This window comes from Micromys minutus (genome assembly GCF_963924665.1).
Source record: "Micromys minutus genome assembly, chromosome: 32".
Lineage (NCBI taxonomy): Eukaryota > Metazoa > Chordata > Mammalia > Rodentia > Muridae > Micromys > Micromys minutus.
Genome location: NC_137967.1, coordinates 15,450,485 through 15,473,562, shown reverse-complemented (window position 1 = coordinate 15,473,562; position 23,078 = coordinate 15,450,485). Strand labels below are relative to the sequence as shown.

Here is a 23,078-nt window from a genome sequence, read left to right as displayed (position 1 = left end):
CACTTGGGAGCACACACCCACATACAGACCCACACATACACATAATTCACGGTAAAAATTAAATACAACGAAGGGGGAGTATGCCTTTAGAAAATAATAAAGAAACAAAACTCCCTAAACCTTAGAGAAGTTTATATGGCACACAGTAGGAGCTACACAAAGGATTTTACAATGAGAGCGATAAAGTGAAAACGGTTTTCAGGTATAAATGGTGTCCTTCAAACCAGCCAGCCATTCACACCTATAATCCCAAGCTAGAGAGAGCTGGGGGTTCCGGGGGGTGGGGGGGGATGCAGAGGAAGAGAGGCAGAGAGAGAGAGAAAAATACAGACTTTTCTTTTGAGCCTGTTTTTACACACTTTAAAAAACTTTTTGTGTGTCTGCCTGTGTGTCTGTGAGTGTCGGGGGGGGGGGGTGGTGACAGAGACGACAGCAGAGAGAGATGAATTGATAGATAGACAGCTGAGGGGGTAGCAGGCAGCACCGGAAACCTCAGCAGGCAGGGATCCCCGCGAGGGGGAGGGGAGCCTTTGGTCTCTCCCCAGCCTCTTCCTTCCCCCTGGCCTGGGGGTGGGTGGGGAGGGGCAGTTCCTCTTTCCTTCCTAAACACTGTGGACGTTCTAGCTCCCAGGGGCCTGACAATCTAGTCAGGGAAAGAACCGGATCACACTCATGTCAGGACCCCCCTCCCCGACCCCTCCAGGAAACATGAACCGGAAAGACATCAAAAGGTAAGAGGACCCTCCCCAAGGAGACCTGGGAGAGCCAAAGTCCTAGTGCAACTGGTTGTGGGGAGGTGGGGGAGATGATAGGGGTGAGAAGTCACCCCACTCCTCCAAGACCGGGCTCCATGGGGTCCAAGGATGAGATGCTTCAGTGAGATGAGCATCTGGGCCTCTGTTACTGCTGCAGTCTCTCCATCCCAGCTCCCTCAACTGGATGTCCCTATTGTCCCCGGGGTCTTCTCTGTTCCCTGTTATGGTCACTCCCCCCACCCCCACCCCCACCCCGGACTGGAAACTCCAGGCTCCTGCAGGACCGTGTCCCAGGAGAGAGGGTCATGACGTAGGTCTAGGCAGCTTCCCTGACTCTTAAACCACTCCTGGCTGCTCCGGACACTACGGGGGCTGCCGGTCTGCAGGTAAGGGGCAGCAGGATCTGAGATGGGCTTCTTTCTGTCTCCTGGCTTTGCTTGCCCACCTGTCCCCGTAAAGAAGGGTGGTGCTGGGTCCCCAACCTGGATAGTTCTTCCAGCCTCCCTAGCATGACCCTGATGGTCAAAGGGGTTCAGTACAGTGAGAGAATTCTACCTGGCTCATCCTCTGCCTGTGTGGGCTTAGGTAAGTTGCTCGACTGCTCTGTCTGGGTTTCTGCTTCTGTCGGCGTTACCACTCCAGAGGAGCTTTAAGGTCTTATTCGGCTTAGACTACTGCACAGCCACATAGAGGGCTTGGAAGCACAAGCCATCGGACTCACCCGTAAAGTTTTCAATTCTGTGAGACCGGGGACTGGCCGGAGAAGCTGTGCTTAGGTGGAGCACCCAGGAAGGTGAAGCCATGGGTTCTCCGTGTGGACGACAAAACAAACAAAACAAAAAAAAACCAACAACAACCGCAACAAAAACAAAGACAAAACCCGCTGATCTTTACAGAGTGCTCCGCTCTGCTCCCTCCACAGGTGTCCCCTGTCTTTAACATTTAACAACTATCTGAAGCCCTTACGGTGCTGCAGGAGACATGGCAGATTTTATTTTAGGATGCCCTGTTTGTGATTTCACACTCATAGCATGCTGAGAGCCTGGTTGCCTCCTCCCGTTTTTGGTTGGTTTTCTTTGTGTGTGTGTGTGTGTGTGTGTGTGTTGTTTTTGTTTCTGTTTTGAGAGTTTTGCCGTGTAGCTGGCCTTAAACTGGCAATCCACCTGCCTCAGTTTCCCAAGCAGCTAGAAAACAAGAAAACATCACAACATGAGCTTTCTTTTTCAATCTAGAAGTCAGCTTGTCCATCAGCCGGGTTTCCTTGAGGATCCGGGCTTTCTAACATCTGGGAGAAAATCCAAGGACGATTCTACCTTTTCCTATGAAGAAAACAAGGGTCAGAAAGACACTGGGTTACTTATTAAAAGGCACACGGCCATCAGAAATTTCTGGAACCCAGTTCTAGATGACTCTGAAGACCAGAGACTCTAACCCCTCCCTCTGGCCCTCCCTTTCTCCCACCACCCCCTTTTCCTCACCTGGGACAGACACCTAGGGAGGCATATGACAGGAAAGGTTATTTTTAGATTTTCCTTGAAGCTGCTATGGCCCCAGGGACCCCGCCTAGCTCTCAGGAGCCCTGGAGAAGCTCTGGTATACTTCCTCCCCTGGCTCCAAAATGTGGGGAGCAGGCTAGAAGCTAAGACTCTTGGGTATGAGTAAGCTAGCTTGGATGAAGGTCTGTTGCCTTGCAGGGGGTGGGGTGGAAGATTCCAAGAGGCCTGACCACATAGGTCATCTCCATCACTGGGACACAGAAATATAACTTCTACAGAATTGGGGGAAGGGAGGTGACACTCTGGCTTTGGAAGGAACCTGAAGACCAACTCATGAGACACCTTGGAAAGCCAGGGGTTGGTCCTAAGGTCTTAGGAGTAGATCCTAGGATAAATCCTGGGGGTCTACTCACAGCAAATCTGTGGCGCTTTGGGATTGTCTCGTCCAGAGGAATTTTTGTATGGCACTGATGGAGAGTAACAAGGGAGAGGCAAAACATTACATGTTTTCCTTTATTTATGAAAGTAGATTTAAGTGTGTGTATACACACATCCGTGCAGACATGCACACGTGACATGAAGCCCAAAGGACATTTGGGAGAGGGAAGGATCCAAAGAGATGAGACAGGTGGCAAACAGAAGTAAGGTTCCCACCCGTATGATGATACATATTATGGGAAAACCCATTGTTTTGTATACTAATTATAAAAACAATAATTAAAAACAAACAAAAACAAACAAACAAACAAAAAAAGACAAGGACTGTGTCAGTGACCCTTGGTCCTGGACCTTTGACCTAAAACTATTTTGGGGTTTGTCACCCATGAGCCCCTTATGGGTATCTCCGAGATTCGATCTGTAAGATCTGTGGTGCTTAGGGGAACTGGAGCCCAGAAGAACTGTGGGAATGTACTTAGAGAAAGGGGCTCCCATGATGCTTTGAGGTGGGCTTTTGGGTATGTGTGTGTGTGTGTGTGTGTATGTGCATCTGTGTGTACCCACAGGAAGTCTCATCAGGAATGCTCTGGGAAGGCAGGAGGGCGGGGCCGGCCTCGACAGGCCCGCCGCCACAAGACGTGCCCCACCCCCCGGGAAATCAGCAAGGTCATGGCTTCCATGAATCTGGGAGTGCTGAGTCAGAGAAGCTGCAGCGAGGATGAGCTTCTGGAGGAATGCATCCGGTGCTTTGGTGAGTCACAGGGCTAACCTCTCCAGCCCTCACACCCAGCTGAGCATCCTCTCTCGGCCTTGCTGCTTGGGGCGGAACACGGTTAAACAGGATGAATTTTCGTCCTCATGATGAGAGAGAGCTTGGATCCGGGGTCTTACTTTTGAAGGCTGAGGCAGGAGGATAAAGTTCCAGACCTCCCTGGGTGACGTGGCACGTGCCTTTCATCCCAGAACTCTGGAGGCAGAGGAAGGCATGAATTTGAGACCAGCCTGGTCTAAATAGCAAGTTTCAAGCTGGCAAGACTACGTTGTGATTCGTGTCTCGAAACATAAATTAAGAGAGGGGCTGGAAAGATTAAATCCATAGCTCTCTTCTAGAGGACCTGACCAGTTCCCAGTACCTACCTCAAAAGGTCCACATCCACTGGTAACCCCAGCTCCAGGGAGCCCTATACATCTGACCTGAGACAGCTTCTGCACCCGTTTGAGCAAACCCACACTTACACACACACACACACACACACACACACACACACACTTTAAAATAATAAAATTAAATCTTTAAAAGTTCAAAGAACTTTAAACATCTCAACCTTGATTGAGGAAAAGGAGCCAAATCCGCGCCATCCCGTGCGCCTCACAGCTGAGGAAACTGAGGCATAAAGAAGCCATATTGCTTACCCAAGTTCCCGCAGAGCATTACAAGTAAAATGAACATGCACGCCAGCTTGCCCACTCAGCTCTAGAGGCCATGGGTCTGCTGTTCAGGACCCAGGCTGACAGCCTCTTCTCCCTCCTCCAGACTCAGCAGGCAGCCTACGCCGAGGGGACCACATTCTCAAGATGGTGCTTACAATGCACAGCTGGGTGCTGCCATCCTCAGACCTTGCTGCGCGTCTGCTGACTTCATATCCACCCAGAACCGTGATCTCCCTCTAGAGGGGTGAAGGCAGACTCCTGGGAGATAGGAACAGGGGGAGTGGGCAAATGGGGATGCTGGAAAACAACCTTGACTAGAACTCTCACGTATCAGAAGGCTGCCAAAGATGCCCAGGAGCTAAGACAGCTACAGATCTGCTACCTGGTCAGGTAGGTTTGGCCCAAGATCCTCAGTATCATGAAATACCTCTCTAAGACACGCCCTCCCAGCCCGATTGATACCCCAACCCCCACACACTCACTCAGCCCCATTTTCTAAAATCCCACATAACGAACTTATGTGATAGCTCAAGCCTGTAATCCTGGCATGAGATAGCCTAAGGCAAAAGGATCTGTTCAAGTTCAAAGCTAGCCTGGGCTGTAGCATGCTTCAACTCAAAAACAAGAGTTACCAAAAAAATCCCATGCTGAAACACCATTGGCTGGGATAGGCAGATGGCTCAGAAGGGCTGCCTTTTCAGAGGACCCGAATTCAGTTCCTAGTACCCATTTATTGGCCGATGACTGCAACTCCAATTCAAAGGGATCCAGCCCCTGTCTTCTGGCCTCCTAGGGCTCCGGGCACGCACATGGTACACATGCATACATGTAGGCAAAACATTCATACATACAAAATGAAAACAACATTTTAAAGGAAGTTAGAAGAACATTCCTAATAGTTCCTGAGACATCCCTACCCCACCGGTCCTTAGAACACACAGTTCTTGAAGATTCCTGGCCAGATCCCATAGACTTTCCTAGGTGAGACCTCAGTTCCTACATAGCCCCCAAAACTGCATCGCCTTGACTCCCCAAGTCTCCCCCCCAATGTGGTTCCTGACACTATCTTGCTTCCCAATTGTCTCAAGAGAGCCCTACCCTGTTTTACACAGCCCTCCCATTCTTACCTGAGGTCTCCCCATCCTTTGGATCACCCCTCTAAATCCTGACTCCAGAAACCCCAACACACATGTAAATATTTTTGTGTCTAGAATTCCTAAAGCCCCCTTCATCTCTCTACCCTGCTGCCAGCCCAAGTTTACCTCCCATCTCTGGACCCCTCCCAGGTACTGGCTGACCCATCACCCTGAGGCGGTGCACCAGGAACCCCAGCTGGAAGTAATCATAAACCGGTTTTGGACCACTGTGGCTCAGGAGGGCAACATGGCCCAAAGGAGCCTAGGAGATGCTTCTAACCTGTGAGCCAACCCCTCCCTCCTTCCCTGCCCACACCTTCCATGTCCCCCAAACCCTCGATTTTTGAGCCACTCCAATAACCTGTCCTTCTTGGTCCCCAGGCTAAGTCCTGGAGGGCCCGGTCCCCCACCTCCCATGAGCAGCCCGGGCCTGGGCAAAAAGCGGAAGGTGTCCCTGCTCTTTGATCACCTGGAGACAGAGGAGCTGGCACAGCACCTGACGTACCTGGAGTTCCGGTCCTTCCAGGCCATCACGGTGAGAATGCCCTTCCCAGTGCACCCCTAAGCAGGAAACAGGATGGGGGCAGGGCGTGAGCCCCTGGCACAGGCATCCAGATGGAACTATAATGTACTACATTTACTGTCATTAGTAATACAGTTACCACGTCAGCAGCTCTAGGAACTGAACCCGGGTCCTGCCTGTGTTAGGCAGGCTCTCTAACACTGAGCTATAGAGCAAACTCTCTCTCTCTCTCTCTCTCTCTCTCTTTTTTTTTTTTTTTTTTTTTGAGACAGGGTTTTTCTGTGCAGCCCTGTCTGGCCTAGAACTCACTCTGTAGACCAGGCTGCGGAAGGTAACTTGCAGGAATCTATCTTCTCTTCTTACCATGGGGGTGCCAGGAATCCAGTGCAGGCCCCTTTACCCACTGAGGCATCTCAGCAGCTGGTTCTCCCCCCTCTCATTCCTCATTTCCTGTCTGCCTTGCTGTTTGGAGACAGGGGTCTCGTGGTTTTCTGTGTAACCAAGGCTGACTTCAAGCTCCGTTCCATTCAGTCCACATCCCAAGTGCTAGCATTGCAGATGATGTGCACCAACACAACTGGTTTGTGCAGATGTGCACCAACACAACCGGTTTGCGCAGTGCAGCAGATCAAACCCTGGGCCTCAGGCCCTCTAGGCAAGCACTGTACCAAGGATCCGTGTCCCCAGTGTCCTTCAGCTCCTTTCTACCTAGCTAGCTTTGAGCTAGTTTCCCAACCTCTCAGGTATTCATTCCTAAAATTCAGAGTGCTGAAATTTAATGTAAAAGCCCATTTAAAAGTGTTTATTGCAACCGGGCACCACCGGGGTGGCGGTGGGCACCTCTAATCCCAGCATGTGGGAGACAGAAGCAGGTGGATCTCTGAGTTCAAGGCCAGCCTGGTCTACAGAGTGAGTTCCAGGACAGCCAGGGCTGCACAGAGAGACCCTGTCTCAAACAACAACAACTACAACAAGTGCTTACTGCAGTATGCTGATGGCACGGGCCTATAATCCAGCACTGAGGAAGCCGATGCAGGAGGACAGGAAGTTCAAGGCCAGCTTGGACTACATGAGACACTGTCACAAAAATACTTATTGCAGTAGAATCAATCACAGAATTGTGCCCAAAATATTTTATCACCTATTCGTTTATTCGCCAAGCATTTCAACGCACCATGCCACAGTTTCCTTATATGGAAAGGTAAAAATTAAAATGGACTATTAACAGTTCCTACCTGAGACCAGTGCATGGGTCTGAGTGAAGCCTTTGAAATGGTTGCGTCTCACTTCCCTAAAGGCCTGTGCTTCTGTATTCAAATGTGTCCGCTGCTAGCAACTTGACATTGTTTTGAAGGAAAGTGGGAACCTTGTTCCTGAAGGGGACAGATTTCCAGATAGGGCTAGGGCATGTGACTGTGTATGTGTGTGTGTATATGTAGATGCATGTGTGCATGTGTGTGCAAGCACGTGTGTGTATGTGTGTGCATGTATATGTATATGTATGTATGTGTGCATGCATGAGTGTGTATGTATGTATGCATGTATATATGCACATGAGTATGCGTGTACATTCATGTGTGTATTATATGGGCATGTGTATATGCATGTGTGCATGTGTGAATGTGTGCACGTGCGTGTGCTTATGTATGTGTGCATGTGTGTGTTTATGTGCACACATGCGTGTGCATATGTGTGCATGCATGAGTGTATATGTATGTGTGCATGTATATATGCACAAGTATGTGTATGTACATGCATGTGTGTATTATGTGGCTATGTGTATATGTATGTGTGCATGTGTATATATGTATGTGTATTTGTGTGCATGTATAAATGTGTGCACGAATGTGTGTATGTATGTGTGCTTATGTGTACATATGTGTGTGCATGCACATGTGTGTATGTGTGTGCATGCATGTGTGTGTGCACATGTATACTTGTGTGGTGTAGTAGATTTGAGTGTGTGTGGAGTGTACTGAGCAGAACAAGCACACAGACCGGAGAAGGACATGACAATGTCAGGGACATCCAGCAGCCTGGGACAGACTTAGGCTAGACCACGGTAGGACATGAGAGGTTGGATCTGCCAGAAAGATGCAATGTGAGCAACAGGACACACCTTGACCAGTCTCGGCCTCAGCCCCAAGACCTGCGGGGCTATGTTTTGCAGGGCTCGGTGAGAGGTTGTCCTGCCCTGGAAGCTTCTGTGGGTCTGAGCAACAGTGTGTCCCGTTGGGTGCAGGTCATGGTGTTGAGTCGTCCTGGGCCTGCGCAACGTGCCCAGGTACTGGACAAATTCATCCGTGTGGCACAGGTAAGCCCCTGACCACCCAGACTTTCTGCTTGCCTTATTTCATTTTATCTGAGAGATGCTCTGTCTATGTAATCCTAGTTGTGCTGAAACTCACTATATAGACCTGGTTGGCCTTGAACTCAAACAGATGGGCTTGCCTCTGCCTACTTAGTCCTGAGGTTATCAAACCACAGCTGGCTTCTACTTGCTTCTGGGCCTCTAGAGTTGGCACAGCTGCCAGACCGTCCATATTGCAACTGACCAAGGCTCTGGGCTTTTTATTAAAAAATTGTTTTAAATTTTTTTTTAATTATATGTGTGTCTGTGACTTCGGAGGCCAGTGGCACTGGAATTACAGGAGGCGATTGGGAGCTGCCTGAAGTGGTTGCTGGGAACAGAACTCAGGTCCTCTGCAAGAGCAGCAGTATGTGGTCTTAACCACTGAGCCATCTGTCCAGCCCTTGGCTCCATGCTCTTGATCCAGCAGACCATCTCTCAGCCACCACACCTATGACATCACACCTTGGCCTCATCAAACTCCATATTCCTGGGATCTAGCTGGAACCTGTGCCCTTCCTTGACAGCACAGAGCTAGACCTTGCTTGGCCACACAGCTGGCTCTATAGTTAGGAATTAACACTGCTTCCCAAGCTTGAAGTCAAAGATGTGATCCTCCTGCAGAGACAGGAGCCTTTCCATGTCCCCGGCTTTGCATCTCCTGTCCTCAAGACCCCTCTGTGTCCTTGGGACAGTGACTGTATCTCTTAGGGATACAGCAGTGCAGAGAGACTTAGTCCAGTCTCTCTGACCTTGAACTGTTGAGTCAGCCTCCCCTTCTCTTCTGGGAAAAGGGAAGCCCTGTGGTCAGGCCTCTTTGAAGATCTCAGAAGCAAACCACGCCCTTCCTTATGAGGCTTCCAGCACTTAAGCTTCCTCTTGCATGGCTATTTGTGTTTAAGTGTTCATACTGGGGATTAAACCCAGGATCTCCTGCACCCTAAATAAGACCTTTGCCACTGAACCATGCACTCAGCCCCTCACTGGGGAATTCTAGGCAGATGCTCTACCACTGAGCCACACCCCCAGCCTCTCACTGGAGGATTCTAGGCAGGGGCTCTACCACTGAACCACGCCCCCAGCGTCTCACTGGAGGCTTCTAGGCAGGGGCTCTACCACTGAGCCACGCCCCCAGCATCTCACTGGAGGATTCTAGGCAGGGGCACTACCACTGAGCCACGCCCCCAACCTCTCACTGGGGGATTCTAGGCAGGGGCTCTACCACTGAGCCACGCCCCCAGCCCCTCACTGGGGATTCTAGGCAGGGGCTCTACCACTGAGCCATGCCCCCAGTCCCTCACAGGGGGATTCTAGGCAGGGGCTCTACCACTGAGCCATGCCCCCAGCCCCTCACTGGGGGATTCTAGGCAGGGGTTCTACCACTGAGCCAAGCCCCCAGTCCCTCACTGGGGGATTCTAGGCAGGGGCTCTACCACTGAGTGCTATCTTGCTGGGCTCTTTAGGCCTGAGGGCTTGTCTGGCATCAGCCTGAGAACTCCTTGACCTGAGCATCTTCTACTTGGTCCTGCCTCCCTCTACAGTGACCTCCACCTTTCCAGGTCCCAAGGGAAGAATTCCCCGAATGCCTTGTGAACCTCACACTGGTCCACATCTTCCATGTGACTGTCACCCTCGTCAGTTCTAGCCTGGTCCCTAGCCCTCACCTGTGTGACTCTGACAGTTGTCCCTCCCCTCCCCAGAAGCCCAACACCTGAAACATTTCTGAATTCTCTAACCCCAGCTGACACATGCCTGTCTGCTCTCCAAATCTGTCTAACTCAAGATACATGCCTGGCGCCTTGCCAGTCTAACCCTCTCATCTACTCCCACTGGGCCACACTCCCATACAACTGGCACCCCAAGCTCTGCGCCCGCCCCTCCCTGCTGCCGTTCTGTGGTACCTCCCACCTCTGTTCATTACCTCTCTTCTAGAGGCTTCACCAACTGCAGAATTTCAACACACTAATGGCCGTCACGGGGGGCCTGTGTCATAGCGCCATCTCCAGACTCAAAGATTCCCACATCCATCTGAGCCCTGACAGCACTAAGGTAACCCCTTTACCCCCCAAAGTCCAAAATGGTCACGTGCCAAATTACTCAACTGTCATCGTCCCTACTCAAGGGCTCTGGGACCAACAACCTAGGAACTCTATCCCCAAATTCTACAGACCCTTCGCTATCCCTAGTCTTTCTCCCTGGGCCTCCTACCACGGTGTTGGACCACTGAGCAATGTCATGGCACCTCATTGGTGGATTCTAGGCAACTGCTATACCACTAAACCACACCCCTAGTCTCTCACTGGGGAATTCTAGGCAGGGGTTCTACCACTGAGCCACGCCCCCAGCCCCTCACTGAGGGATTCTAGGCAGGGGCTCTACCACTGAGCCACGCCCCCAGCCCCTCACTGGGGATTCTAGGCAGGGGCTCTACCACTGAGCCATGCCCCCAGTCCCTCACTGGGGGATTCTAGGCCGGGGCTCCACCACTGAGCCACGCCCCCAGCCCCTCACTGGGGGATTCTAGGCAGGGGTTCTACCACTGAGCCAAGCCCCCAGTCCCTCACTGGGGGATTCTAGGCAGGGGCTCTACCACTGAGCCATGCCCCCAGCCCCTCACTGGGGGATTCTAGGCAGGGGTTCTACCACTGAGCCAAGCCCCCAGTCCCTCACTGGGGGATTCTAGGCAGGGGCTCTACCACTGAGCCATGCCCCCAGTCCCTCACTGGGGGATTCTAGGCAGGGGCTCTACCACTGAGCCACACCCCCAGTCCCTCACTGGGGGATTCTAGGCAGGGGCTCAATCTTAGTGTGTGTAGTCCAGATTCTGAGATTCAGAGTCTTCTTCCAGGAGGCACAGAACAGAGACATTCTGGTCCACAGCATGCACTTTCTACACAGGCCCTGCTGGAGTTGACAGAGCTCCTCTCTTCCCACAACAACTATGCCAACTACCGCCGCACCTGGGCCAGCTGTACTGGCTTCCGACTGCCAGTCCTGGGTGTACACCTCAAGGACCTGGTATCTCTGTATGAGGCCCATCCAGACAGGTTGCCAGATGGCCACCTGCACCTACCCAAGCTGAATAGCCTCTATCTAAGGCTGCAGGAGCTGGCAGAACTCCAGAGACAGCATCCCCCCTGCAGTGCCAATGAGGACCTACTGCATCTGCTGACGGTAAACTATGGGCCGTACGTTATGTGAGCTCCCTGAAGATCCCAGGGGACCAGTACTTAGAGTCCTTGGTTACTGGGAATCTGTAGGACCAGGATAGACAGTTATGGGATGAGAGGTTTTTGTTTGGTTGGTTTGCTTTTTGCTGTACTAGAAATTGAAACTAGGACCTCACTTATGATCTGTGAGCACTTAACCACTGAGCCACGCCCCCAGCCCCTCACTGGGGGATTCTAGGCAGGGACTTTACCACTGAGGCATACTTCCTGCACGATATAGACTTGATTTTCTACCAATAAGATATATCTCCAATCCAAGAGTCTTCTTTTTCCTTTTGTGTTTTTATAAGCTAAAGAGTTGTTTTAAAAGAATCATTTATTTATGTATTATATATTATATATTATATATATATATATATATATATATGAGCTATCTTCAAACACACCAGATCCCATTACACATGGTTGTGAGCTGCCATGAGGTTGCTGGGAATTGAACTCGGGACTTCTGGAAGAGCAGTCAGTGCTCTTAACCACTGAGCCATGTCTCCAACCCTAGAACTTATTTTAAGATCAGGTCTCACACTATTGCAATCCTCTTTTTGCGGCCTTTCCAATGCAGCGATTACAGGTGTGTAGCCAGAAGCCGAGCTATGGGGCACAGGAAGTCTAGGAGTGTAGCTAACTGTATGACTACACAGTTGTATCACATCCCTTAGTTCCATTGCCTTTGAGGATAACAATAGAACCCACTTCAGAGGGAACCAAGAGGACCCGGTCAGTAGTGTCACCTGATGTCATCGGTACAGCCTCTGAGGTGGTGTGGTGACTCACACCTCTCTTAATCCCAGCACTCAAGAGGATAAAACTAGACAACTGTTGCAAAGTCAAGGCCAGCCTGGGCTAAGTGGTAAAACTGCCTCCAGTCGCGTGCTGCGGAAGGGGTGTACCGCAGGTGGCGGCAGCTCAGTGGTTAGAAACGCTTGCTGCTCTGAGAATCTCATTTCCATTCCCAGAGCTCACAGTGTACCGTAACTCCAGCTCCAGGAGATCCGGTGTCTTTCCTGGTCCCTGTGGGCACCTGCTCACGCATGGCATACATACATGCACACACACACACACCACACACAAAACATACCTTTCAAAAAGAAGCATCAGTGGTAATAAGGCACCTCTGACTTGTGGAGGGTGACAGGTATGTCCAGACAGTCCGAAAGTCTCTGGAGAGGGGTCTGAGAGGACAGTGGGAAGAGGGCCTAGGCAGAGACTGACCTAAAGTGGAACTTTCCCGCTCTGACCATCCCCCAGCTCTCCCTGGATCTCTTCTACACGGAAGATGAGATCTATGAGCTTTCCTATGCTCGAGAACCACGTTGTCCCAAGAGTCTGGTGAGCCTTGACCCTTGACCTCTGACCCCTCCTTACCTCTGAGCCCCCACTCGAGTCTATGCTTTGACCGACCATGTCCCTTTGTGTCCTCTAGCCACCATCCCCCTTCAAAGCCCCTGTGCTGGTAGAGTGGGCCCATGGTGTGACACCCAAGCCAGACAGTGTGACTCTGGGTCAGCATGTGGAACAGCTAGTGGAGGTGAGGGGGGGGGACTCCAAAATGCAGCCTGCTGGGGGGTTGCGGGTGGAAAGTTGGGGAGGGGCTGAGCCCCCAGGGTTAGATCTGGGCGTTTTGTGCTCACCCAGCTCTCTCTGCATTCCTCCCAAGTCTGTGTTCAAGAACTACGACCCAGAAGGCCGTGGCTCTATCTCTCTGGAGGACTTCGAGAGGCTGTCGGGAAACTTCCCCTTTGCCTGCCATGGGCTTCACCCACCTCCCCGACACGAGTAAGAGGCCCTGACTCCCGAATCGTCCGAAACCAAGCATCCTGGACACGCCACGAGCGGCCAGGCATGCTGAGATGTGACCTTTGCCCCGTAGGAGTGGCTCCTTCAGCAGAGAGGAGCTGACCAAGTACCTGCTCCACGCCACTGCCATCTGCTCCAAGCTGGGCCTGGCCTTCCTGCACACCTTCCAGGAGGTCACCTTCCGCAAGCCCACCTTCTGCCACAGCTGCAGCGGCTTTGTGAGCACTGGCCCTGTTAGCACCCTTGGGTCCCATCTGCCCTGGGTTGTCTCAGTTCCTCACACCCTAACTTGGGCCAGTGTCAGGGCAGGTTTTTGTGTGTGGGGGGGGGAGGGGGAACTTCCAGAAATTCCCCAGTCTCAGATATTCCACAGAGTCCATATAAGCACCAAACACTGAAATTTCTATATTCTGTGTACCCCCCCCCCAACTCTACATATTAGAAGATCTTCACCAAGATAATGGCCAAGCTGTGAATAGTATCCAAACCTCAAGTAATTTCCAGAACACTGGGTAATCTGCAGGCCTGGGCAGACTGCCTTGGGCATGGTGGTGTTCTAGAGCCCTGGAGTGTGAGGTTATCCTCAACCACATAGTGAGTTTGAGGCCAGCCTGAGCCATAGGAACCCCCTGTCCTTTAACAAACAAATACTAACAGGGCTGAGTGTGGTGATGACACGCACCTTTAATCCAGCACATGGGAGGCAGAGGCAAGCTGATCTCTGAGTTCGAAGCCAGCCTACTCGACAGAGTGAGTTCTAGGACAGCCACAGAAACCCTGTCTTAGAAGATGTAACCAAACAGGCACTGAGCCAGAGAGAAGCCTTTGGCTGCCCTTGCTTGGTTCCCAATTTTGTAAGTGGGAAATTCACGGTTCCAGGAGTTATGGTGCCCCCCTTTTGCCTCTGAGGGTACACACAGAGACAAGTGGCATGCATGCCTATACCAATAACAAAGTAAATACATAAATAAAATAATAGCTGGGCCTCATGGTCCAATGCCTGCAATTCCAAGACATAGGGAACTGGAACAAGGGACTCCCACGAGATCGATGCTGTATAAGTGAGCTGTAGATCATCCTTGGCTACAAAGAGATTGGGACCCATCTTAATAACGGGTCAGCGAGATAGCTCAGCAGGTAAAGATGCTTGCGGCTCAGCCCAGAAGCCTGGGTTCTGTCTCCAGGACCCACACTAAGGTGGAAGGAAAGAACCAGTTCCATGAAGTTGTTATCTGACATTGTCATGTATGGAATGTATCTGTGTGTGCACACACAGATACGCCAAGTAGTAATGAAAAAAAAAAACTTTAAAACATGTTACTCAAATTATTTTTCAAAAGCAGAAAGTAAAACAAGTTTAAACATCAGTCTGCACACACCTTGAGTGCCTGCATCTAAGAGGCAGAGGCAGGCAGATCTCTGTGGGGTTGAGGCTAGCCTGGTCTACAGGAGGAACTCCAGGATAGTAAAGAATACTTAGTGAACCCCAGTCTCAAAAGGATCCGTCTCTGATCGTAAGTAACACCCAGAACCATCCAAAGCTTGCTTCATTTCCAAATTAGTGGCATCTTTTGTTTTTGTTGGGTTTTCTCTCAATTTTTGGCCTTTTGAGACAGGGTCAACCCGTGTAACTCAGGCTGGCTTCAAATCTATGTGTTAGGGCAGAGGATATAGGACAGTGGTAGAGGGTGCTTATCTGCCATGCACAAGGCCTTGGGTTCAGTTCACACACACACACACACACACACACACACACACACACACACTTAAATTGATTGTGTGGCCCAGTCTTGGCTCAGCCTCTTGGGATTACAGACATGCGCCTCCATACCTGGCTCCAGATTCTTAATCATGGACAAATCTCAACCAAATCAAGACTAATTCATAGATCTTTTCGTTTCTTTATTGTCGGGCCTGCATTTGACACAGCCCAGGAATCAGTTCTGGGGCCTAGAGAGACACCATGAACTACACAAACATTTATGAACTCAGTTTACCCAGTTCTAATACCCTGCACATTTGAGATAATCTCCGTGTTCCAAACATTTTAATTAATTGTCAGGATCTTAAAGAAAGTTCGAAGCCCCGTTGTCTTTCACTCTTTCCCTCCCATGCTCCCTCCTTCCGTCCAGCTAACAGACTCTCCTTCCTTTTCCCCAGCTCTGGGGTGTCACCAAGCAAGGCTATCGCTGTCGGGGTAAGTGAGAGGCCTTCGAGAGGGAGGGACTCTGGACCTGCAGGCTGGAAGAGGGAGGCGCTATTTTAACAGCTCCTTCCCCCCAGACTGTGGGCTGTGTTGTCACAGACACTGCAGGGGTCAAGTGAGAGTGGAATGTAAGAAGAGGCCAGAGACTAAAGGTGACCCGGGTCCCCCAGGTGCACCCAGGCCAGCCACACCACTTCCTCCTGCCAGCTGTGGTAAGACCCAGGGCCCAGTAGTACCAGGAGATGGGCACAGAGGATGGGGGGGTCACTCCAGGGCCCAGTAGTACCAGAAGAAGGGCACAGGATGGGGGGGTCACTCCAGGGCCCAGTAGTACCAGGAGAAGGGCACAGAGGATGGGGGGGGTCACTCCAGGGTGCAGTAGTGCCAGGAGAAGGGCACAGAAGGCGGGGTTCACTCCAGGGCCCAGTAGTGCCGGGAGAAGGATGGGGTTCACTCCTGAGGTCATGGGGTCCTTCCAGCCAGAGCCACAGCTCTTCCTCCCTTCTCGTCACCAACAGGCTCAGAGGAAGAAAGTCTCTCCTACACACTCTCCCCGGATCCAGAGTCTGGTTGCCACCTTCGCCATGCTTGGACCCAGACGGAATCCTCACACTCTTCCTGGGAGCCAGAGACGGTAAGGAGGTCCCTAGCTGGATCTAGGAGAGGCGGGCTGGCCGTTTGTCTGGGCAAACCAGACAGATGTGGGAATCACAGGAAAGTGAAGTCATGTAGAAAGCCTCAGTCTCCGGGATGGGAGGGTGTGGACATTGTCCTGGTATGCCTTCTGTTGCTGGATGAAACACTAACCAAAATCAATTGGGGGGAGAATTTGTTTTTTGACCTGCACTTCCATGTTATTGCCTTTTTTTTTTTTTTTTAAGAAGTCAGGCAAAAACCTTGAGGCAGGGGCGCTGGGCCCAGCCAGGAGCTGCAGCCCCAGCCTCCCGCGATCGCCCAGCGGGACTCGGGCGTGGCCTTCTGCGGGCCCTTGATGTGGCTGAAGGCGCAGCGGCGGCGGCACCCCTACGATGGACGATGGACGCCCTAGAGGAAGAGAGCTTCGTGCTGTCCTTCTCCGCCTCTGACGCAGAATTTGATGCTGTGGTTGGATGTTTAGGGGACGTTATTATGCATGATGAATTCCAGTTATTACATTGAAACTTCCTGGACAAGTACTGACAGGAATTTGAAGACACCGAAGAGAATAAACTCACCTGTATGCCCATTTTTTAATGGATATGTTTCCCTGGTAGAGAAATGCACTGAAGAGCGGTTGCTGGAGCGCATCCCAGACTTCAGCATGGCGGCCTTCACAACCACACTGCAGCACCATAAAGATGAAGTGGCTGGCGACATCTTGGACATGCTGCTCGCATTTACGGATTTTTCTGGTTTCCAAGGAGATGTTCCCGGACTACGGAGCAGAAAAGGGAGGCCGATGACTGGACTTAAGCAGCGGCTTGGTTGCGACTTCTCTGTGTGAGTCATCTCCTACGCCAGCTTCCCAGAGCAACCTGCCACACTAGGTGCCACCTTCACACAACAGGTGATCGATGTGAGGTCACCAGCCCGGCAGGCTCAGAGAAACATGGGCTAATGATGACAGATGTAAAGACCCACTGTGTGCCACAGCCCTTCGTTCATATGAAGTGTTGACGAGCCCTGGAAAACGTGACTGGCCCTCCTGGCTCCTGTCCAGAAACTCCTTCCTGTAATCAGTAGCCCTCATGTTCCCCGCTCCTGTCCCCATAGAGACACCTCTCTCAGGTGCTGTCCAGTTTTTATTGTTTGAAGAGAATAAGAGTGGTTTTGATAATACTCAGGGGACAGCGGTGGGTAACTACCAGCACAGAAGAAAAGATTCCGGGAGAAAATAGAAAGCCAGGCGTGGTGGCTCAAACACATCCTGGCACTGAAGGGGCTGTGACAGAGAATAGCCACAACTTCGAGGCTCGCCTACATGGTGAGAAGCCAGGTCAGACTGTCACAGTGAGACTCCGTCTCAACCAACCAACACCACTACCAACGAAATCCCAGTGAAGCAAGAATAAGGCCAAGAGAACGTGCCTACCCACCCTATCCACATGACCTACCCACGTGACCTTGGCATACTGTCCAGGGTCGGGGTAGGCAGCATCTACTTGAAAAACAGTGCCCCCAGCAGAAAAAAAATAAGGTCAAATAAGGTCATGGGCTACAATAAGTATTACTGGAACAATTTCCACTCCTAAAAGGCCGAGGTTTCGTCTGGGAGTATTGGTTCAGTTACTCAGCCACAATCTGAGTGAGACACTGGTCCTGGCGGTGGAGAAGTGAAGAACTCTTTATTGCGTATTCTTCCTCCTTCCAGGTGCCCTGCCCAGCACCAGGTTTTCCATCAAAGCCCAGCGTCTGAACAGCATCTCGAGTCGTATCCCTTATTCTACTAACCAATTCCTACTCCATACCCACACTGCCTTTGGCAAAGCACCTACCATCCCTTCCCCTTTAAAACGTTTTTGTACTGCGCTGACTGCCAATCGCACCCCTTCCCCTCACTTCGAATCTGCGGCTCTGGACTGGATGCATTTGGACTCCAGCTGTGTCGGCTCCCCAGCTCCCCACTTCCCTGAAGGTTAACCGGCAAGCCCACGGTGTGGGAGGCAAGGCTCATACCTGTTTTAAAACTGAAGCTCTGAGCCAGTGGACCACATGGACTGTTGGCATGGGGTTGGGAAACCGTGAGGACGCAGGGGAAAGGGGCTGGTGTGGGTAGTGTGTGTAAAAACATCTTCAATAGCTTGTCCAAGGTAAAACCCAGTCCTGTCTGCAAGGCCTGTCCCCACCACCTGTTTTCCCTTCCCACAACTCATCCTCTTCCACCTACACTGGCCTCTAGGTTCCTAGAACATGCCTCCCAAATATTCCTACCCCAGAGCCTGTTCCCTTTACCTGCAGTGCTCTTTGCCAGAGGTCTGTGTGACTCACCTGCTCTAGAACTCTGCTCTAGTGACATCCCCTTGGGGAGGCCTCCTGACCTCAGACATGCTCTGCCCCCCTGTCCCCTTCTGCTTTATTTCTCTTTGTGGTACCTTGGTCCTCTAACAATTTTATCTTGTCAAATGTCTGACACTGCCCCCCACCAGGAACAGCTCCCCAAAGGCAGAGATGTTTATTCGTATTATCCAGCTCCAGGGAGCATCTATAAAGTGCTGGTCTGATGCTTTAATGTGTCTTTCTTCACACCTACATAAAAAGGCTCATCCCGAATTGGGGTTGGAAATCCACTGCCCCTCCACAAACCCATACACACCTGATCCCGTCCCTATGGAAACAAGATCTTGTAACCATCAACAGAATTAAATTTATTTTTCAGACAGCATGGTTCATAGCTTGAGTGGTGGCTGTGTGTAGGGCACTTAGGGCCTCTAGAACAGGGAAGGCCAGGCTAGCCAATCCTCAGTGACTCCCAAAGGGTTGCCAGCGGCACCAGCACCCGGCAGATCCTGCGACCCTCGGAGGCCCTTTACTTCTTCTTCTTTCTTCTGCAGCCCCAGCGCTGTTGGCCGGCATTTCCCCTTCCTCCATCCTCCCTTCGGCTCTTCCAGGTAGGCATGGGAGCCTCCAGCTCACCTGGGCGACCCCCACGGTCTGGCACATTACCCATAAGCACCTGAGAATTAGTTAGACTTGAGTTTCAGTAGAAGGTAAAAAGAGCTGGGTGTGCTGGTGCACCCCAACATCCTACCATTTGGAAAGTGGAGGAAGACTGAGAGTTTCCATCTAGTCTTTGGCTACACAATAAATTGGAGGCTAGCCTGGGCTACATGGGACCGTATGTCAAAGGGGAACAAAAAAGCCCGATGGTGGTACATACTTTTAATCCTGACACACAGGAAGCAGAAGCAGGAGGATCTCTGAGTTAGAGGCCACCCTGTTCTACAGTGTGAGTTCCAGGATAGTAAAAGCTACACAGAGAAACCCTGCCATGTAAACTGGGTAGTTCGAATCCAGTTGTGTCCAGAGGCCAGGAACCAAGGAGAACACTGGACCAGGGGAACCCCCAGAAGGCCAGCCTAAGAGACAAGGGTGCCTAGACTCTCCTGCCCCAGGTGTGCCCACCTTGTTGATCGCACAACTGGTCCCTTGTCGGGCAGTCACACTGGTAGCTGGGACCAGGCGGGAGAGGTCAGCTCGGGCAGCCAGAACGTGTGCAGTAGAGACATCAGACTCTGGGGTCAGGAGCCCTCGGATTGGTAAGAGCGCCGCTCTCATGGTCTCTCCGCGGACCTACAGCAGGGGAAGGAACACATGGAAAAGGTGCCCAAGAGCTCATCCCTACTCGGGGTCTCTGTGTGCTTTGGCGGCGGGTAGGGGGGGATGCTTCTCCCAGGCCTACGTGCTGGGGTCTGGGTGAGGTGACACAGCACTGGAATCTCAGCACTGGGGGGGGGGGGGGGAAGAAGGATCGGGAGAGGTTGTAAAGATCATCCTCAGCTACATGTCAGATGGGGGCGGAAACAAAATCTTAAATGAAGTAGTGGACCGTGTGAGAGACCGAGCCTGGCTGGCAGTCACGGGCCACCACCGTTGGAGGGACTCGAGCAAGTCCCATTATGTTATGACGTCATGGGACACCGGCCAGGTCTACCTGACCCAGCCTGCATGCTTCAGCCTCCAAAACCATGAGCCAAAAGGAACCTGTGTTTCCTTTGAACGTTCTGGGTTCCTGGTATTTTGTCGTGGCTACATAAAACCCAGTTAAAATAGTCTTACTGACTATTTTCGTTACATACAGTAAATAGTTCTGAGGACACGCCCAGCTGAGAGCCGGGCATTCTTGAATGCTCTTGAGGCCCTGGGGGGTCTAGAAGTCTTGAACCCTGTAAGATTCTAAAGTGTGGTTTTGGGAGATGGCTTGACTTTAAGGGAACTGACTGCTCTTACAGAAGACCTGGGTTCAGTTCCCAGTACCCACGTGGTGGTTCACAGCCTTCTATGGCTCCAGTTCCGAGGGACCTAGCGCCCCCTTCTGGCCTCTGTGGACACTGCACACACATGCTGGGCACACACGTATAGGTAAAACACGTAAAATGAAAACGGAAATCTTGAGATTCTAAAGTGGGAGCTGGAGAGATGGCTCAGAGGTTAAGGGCCCTGTCTGCTCTTCCAGAGGTCCTGGGTTCAATTCCCAGCACCTACATGGTGGCTCAGAACCATCTGTAACGAGATCTGGTGCCCTCTACTGGCCAGCAGGCACATGTGCAGGCAGAACTCTATATACATAATAAATAAATAATTAAAATAAAAAAAGTAGAATCCCCAGGAGTGTACTGTATATATTCCTCACCCTCAACCTTCTTCCCTGGCTGCCCTGCTTATTCTTGTTATGGTCCCCGTACCTCTGCCCGATCACCCCAGTGGAAAGCAGATGTTGTGAGGTCAAGGCGCTTCAGGAGGAGGCAGCGGCGGCAGCAATACTGTTCTGTCAGGCTTTGGGACAAAGACTCCAGAGCTTCCTGGAAGGGAAGGCCTCAGTCACACCCAGGGTCCCATCTCTGGGTGGACACGGCTCACGGCCGTCTAAACCTGCTCTCACCCATTGTGACGCATCCAGTGGCGAGTTAAGGAGGGGCTTCATGGACTCTGGGGGTAGGGAAGGCAGCAGCTCAGAGATCTGGTGGGAGAATCGTTGGAAGCCAGTCAAACACAAACAGGATGGACCTTCTCCTCAAGGGCTCTAGCTCCCCTCAGCCCTGTGAACCCGGGTCCCAGAAGCGTGAATGACTTCTGCCAATTTGACAGTTGCTATGGGATACGGGAGTGCCTAGCCCACTGTGGGCAGTGCCATCCCTTTGTGGATGGGCCTGGGCTGTATAAAAGAAGCAGCTGAGCAAGCCAGAGGGCATGAAGTAGTAAAACAGCCTTGCTCCATGGTCGACTTGAGGCTTGAGTTCCTGCCTTGGTTTCCTTCAATGATAGGCTGTAACTTGTAAACAAATTGTTTCCTGCTTAAGCTGGCTTTCTACGGGGTTTTATCACAGCAAAAAGCAAATTAGAACGCACGGTTTCTGTCGTTTGGTCATTCTTTCTAGAGCTGATTTTGAAGACAGGATCCTTTCTACAAGTAAGATACTTCAAGAGGGGGAGTCTCTGTCTCTCTACCTTGTCATGAAACTCCCGAAGTAGCTGGCTAGCCAGGGTTCCATGCCGGGGTCTAGGGAGCCCCAGGGCTTGAAGAGTTAGCATCAGTTCCTGAACCAGGCCATTTCCCTCCTTTGTGCCCTTTCCAAAGGACTGCACAGGGCTAGGATCCTGCTGGAGCCTTAGTTGCAAGAGGCGGGCAGCCTGGAGCTCAGAGCAAAGAAACCCTAAAAATAGGGAGTAGATCCCTGCCCAACCAGAACCTTGGCCACTCCCCCAGAGTAAGCCTCACCCACTTACACTGGAGGACGTTGGTCCACTTCAAAACCACCCGACTAGGTTTAACTCAGCGCATTTAAGCTTTCAGAGGTCTTTGTCAGAATTCCAGCCTAGCCCTAACCCGAACCCATCTATCTACCTGTGGCCTTCACGCTCACAGCAAAAGCTTTGGCCACGCCCACGGGAGCCCAGTCTCAGCGTGAGAGCCCGCCCCCTTCAGAGGCCCCGCCCACCACCGCCTCCCGGGGCCTTCCAGGCTCGCTCACGCAGCAGGCGCAGGCCGCCGCCGGGCTCCCGCAGCACGGTGGCGCAGTCCCCGCCGCAGAGCGCGCGGTCCGGGCAGTGCAACGCCCGCAGCAGGCCGGCCAACTGCCGCAGGAACTCTTCCTCTGCGTCCGGGCCTGCGGGAGGAAGAAGCCATAAGGGAGCAGCGGGTTCCGCGACTCCACCCGCCGTCCACCCAGCTCTTCACGCACCGTGGCCGGCGCCAAGAACTGCGGTGCCCTCCTCTTGCTGCTCCACAGCTCCCAGAGCCGTCAGTTCGGCCGCCAGCCGCGCGCACAACGCCCTGAAGTCCGCACACCCGGGGCCCCGAGACGCCCCCTCCGGGAGAGCATCGTATCTGCAGCAGGGCGCGCGTCAGTGCGAGATCCTCTGCGTCCGCGTCCCCAGGCGAGTGCGCCCTTCCCGTACCCCAGGCCACACCGCAAAACCCCTTACCCCAGTGTCAGCAGGTCACGAGCTACCGCGCCCCCATCCATGGCAACTCCGTTTGCGACCCCGTGCCCGCGCCCCACCTTCCGCCTGGGCAGGCTCCGCCCCCTCCTCCCTCCGCCTCTTCCCGCCCCCTACCCCTATCCAATCATATTCTCGTGCGAAGGCGCTTCGGGGCTCCTATTGGCTTGGTAGCGCGCAACGCGCACCCTTCAGGTAACTTGTCCTGGGCTGTAAATTTTACAGCTTGAGGTTTGGATCCCCGAGGACGCCGGAGGCTTGAGTATCCCTACTGTCGAGCACATAAAAGCAAAAGGCAACTCGTTTACCTTTCCCACTCTGCTTCTTTACACTTAAATTTGTTGTTTTGGAGGCAGGGTCTCGCTATATAAGTATATGTAGCTCAGGCTGGCCTCCTGATCCTTCGGTTCTCTGGTTGACAGGCACGTGACACGCCCGGCTGCCCTTTGTTCTTAATGAACCCCAGACCGAAAGTCCCTCCAACTTGTTTCCTTTTCTTCCACTTTAGGATTAGAATATCAGCGCACCTTCACTTCCGCTCTTCCACCACAGCCAGGCCCTCCTTCCACCTCACAGTGG

General features: G+C 52.1%; 2 protein-coding genes and 1 pseudogene across 3 annotated transcripts; 2 read left to right on the top strand and 1 right to left on the bottom strand.

The window, feature by feature from the left end:
• Nucleotides 1–708: 708 nt before the first annotated feature.
• Nucleotides 709–16,084, top strand: RASGRP4 (RAS guanyl releasing protein 4; the record flags this gene model as incomplete). The annotated part of the gene is made up of 17 exons (XM_080908670.1): nucleotides 709–731; nucleotides 3,256–3,440; nucleotides 4,224–4,345; nucleotides 4,455–4,510; nucleotides 5,407–5,538; nucleotides 5,638–5,791; nucleotides 8,022–8,093; nucleotides 10,062–10,178; nucleotides 11,028–11,303; nucleotides 12,608–12,688; nucleotides 12,783–12,887; nucleotides 13,017–13,135; nucleotides 13,230–13,374; nucleotides 15,317–15,353; nucleotides 15,440–15,574; nucleotides 15,881–15,996; nucleotides 16,058–16,084. The coding sequence occupies 17 exons, from the start codon at nucleotides 709–711 to the stop codon at nucleotides 16,082–16,084; spliced, it is 1,902 nt and encodes a 633-aa protein (XP_080764796.1).
• A 313-nt stretch (nucleotides 16,085–16,397) lies between these two features.
• LOC308413540 (ADP-ribosylation factor-like protein 2-binding protein) lies at nucleotides 16,398–16,888 on the top strand (annotated as a pseudogene). The gene has a single exon. The product of its transcript is annotated as an ADP-ribosylation factor-like protein 2-binding protein (transcript).
• Nucleotides 16,889–18,720: 1,832 nt separating this feature from the next.
• FAM98C (family with sequence similarity 98 member C) lies at nucleotides 18,721–22,562 on the bottom strand. The gene is made up of 8 exons (XM_080908437.1): nucleotides 22,485–22,562; nucleotides 22,241–22,386; nucleotides 22,031–22,165; nucleotides 21,507–21,712; nucleotides 20,941–21,018; nucleotides 20,744–20,860; nucleotides 19,464–19,631; nucleotides 18,721–19,014 (listed from the first exon to the last, which is right to left on the bottom strand). Exons 1-8 carry the CDS (start codon nucleotides 22,523–22,525, stop codon nucleotides 18,868–18,870), a joined length of 1,038 nt encoding a protein of 345 aa, XP_080764563.1. The 5' UTR covers nucleotides 22,526–22,562; the 3' UTR covers nucleotides 18,721–18,867.
• Nucleotides 22,563–23,078: the final 516 nt, after the last annotated feature.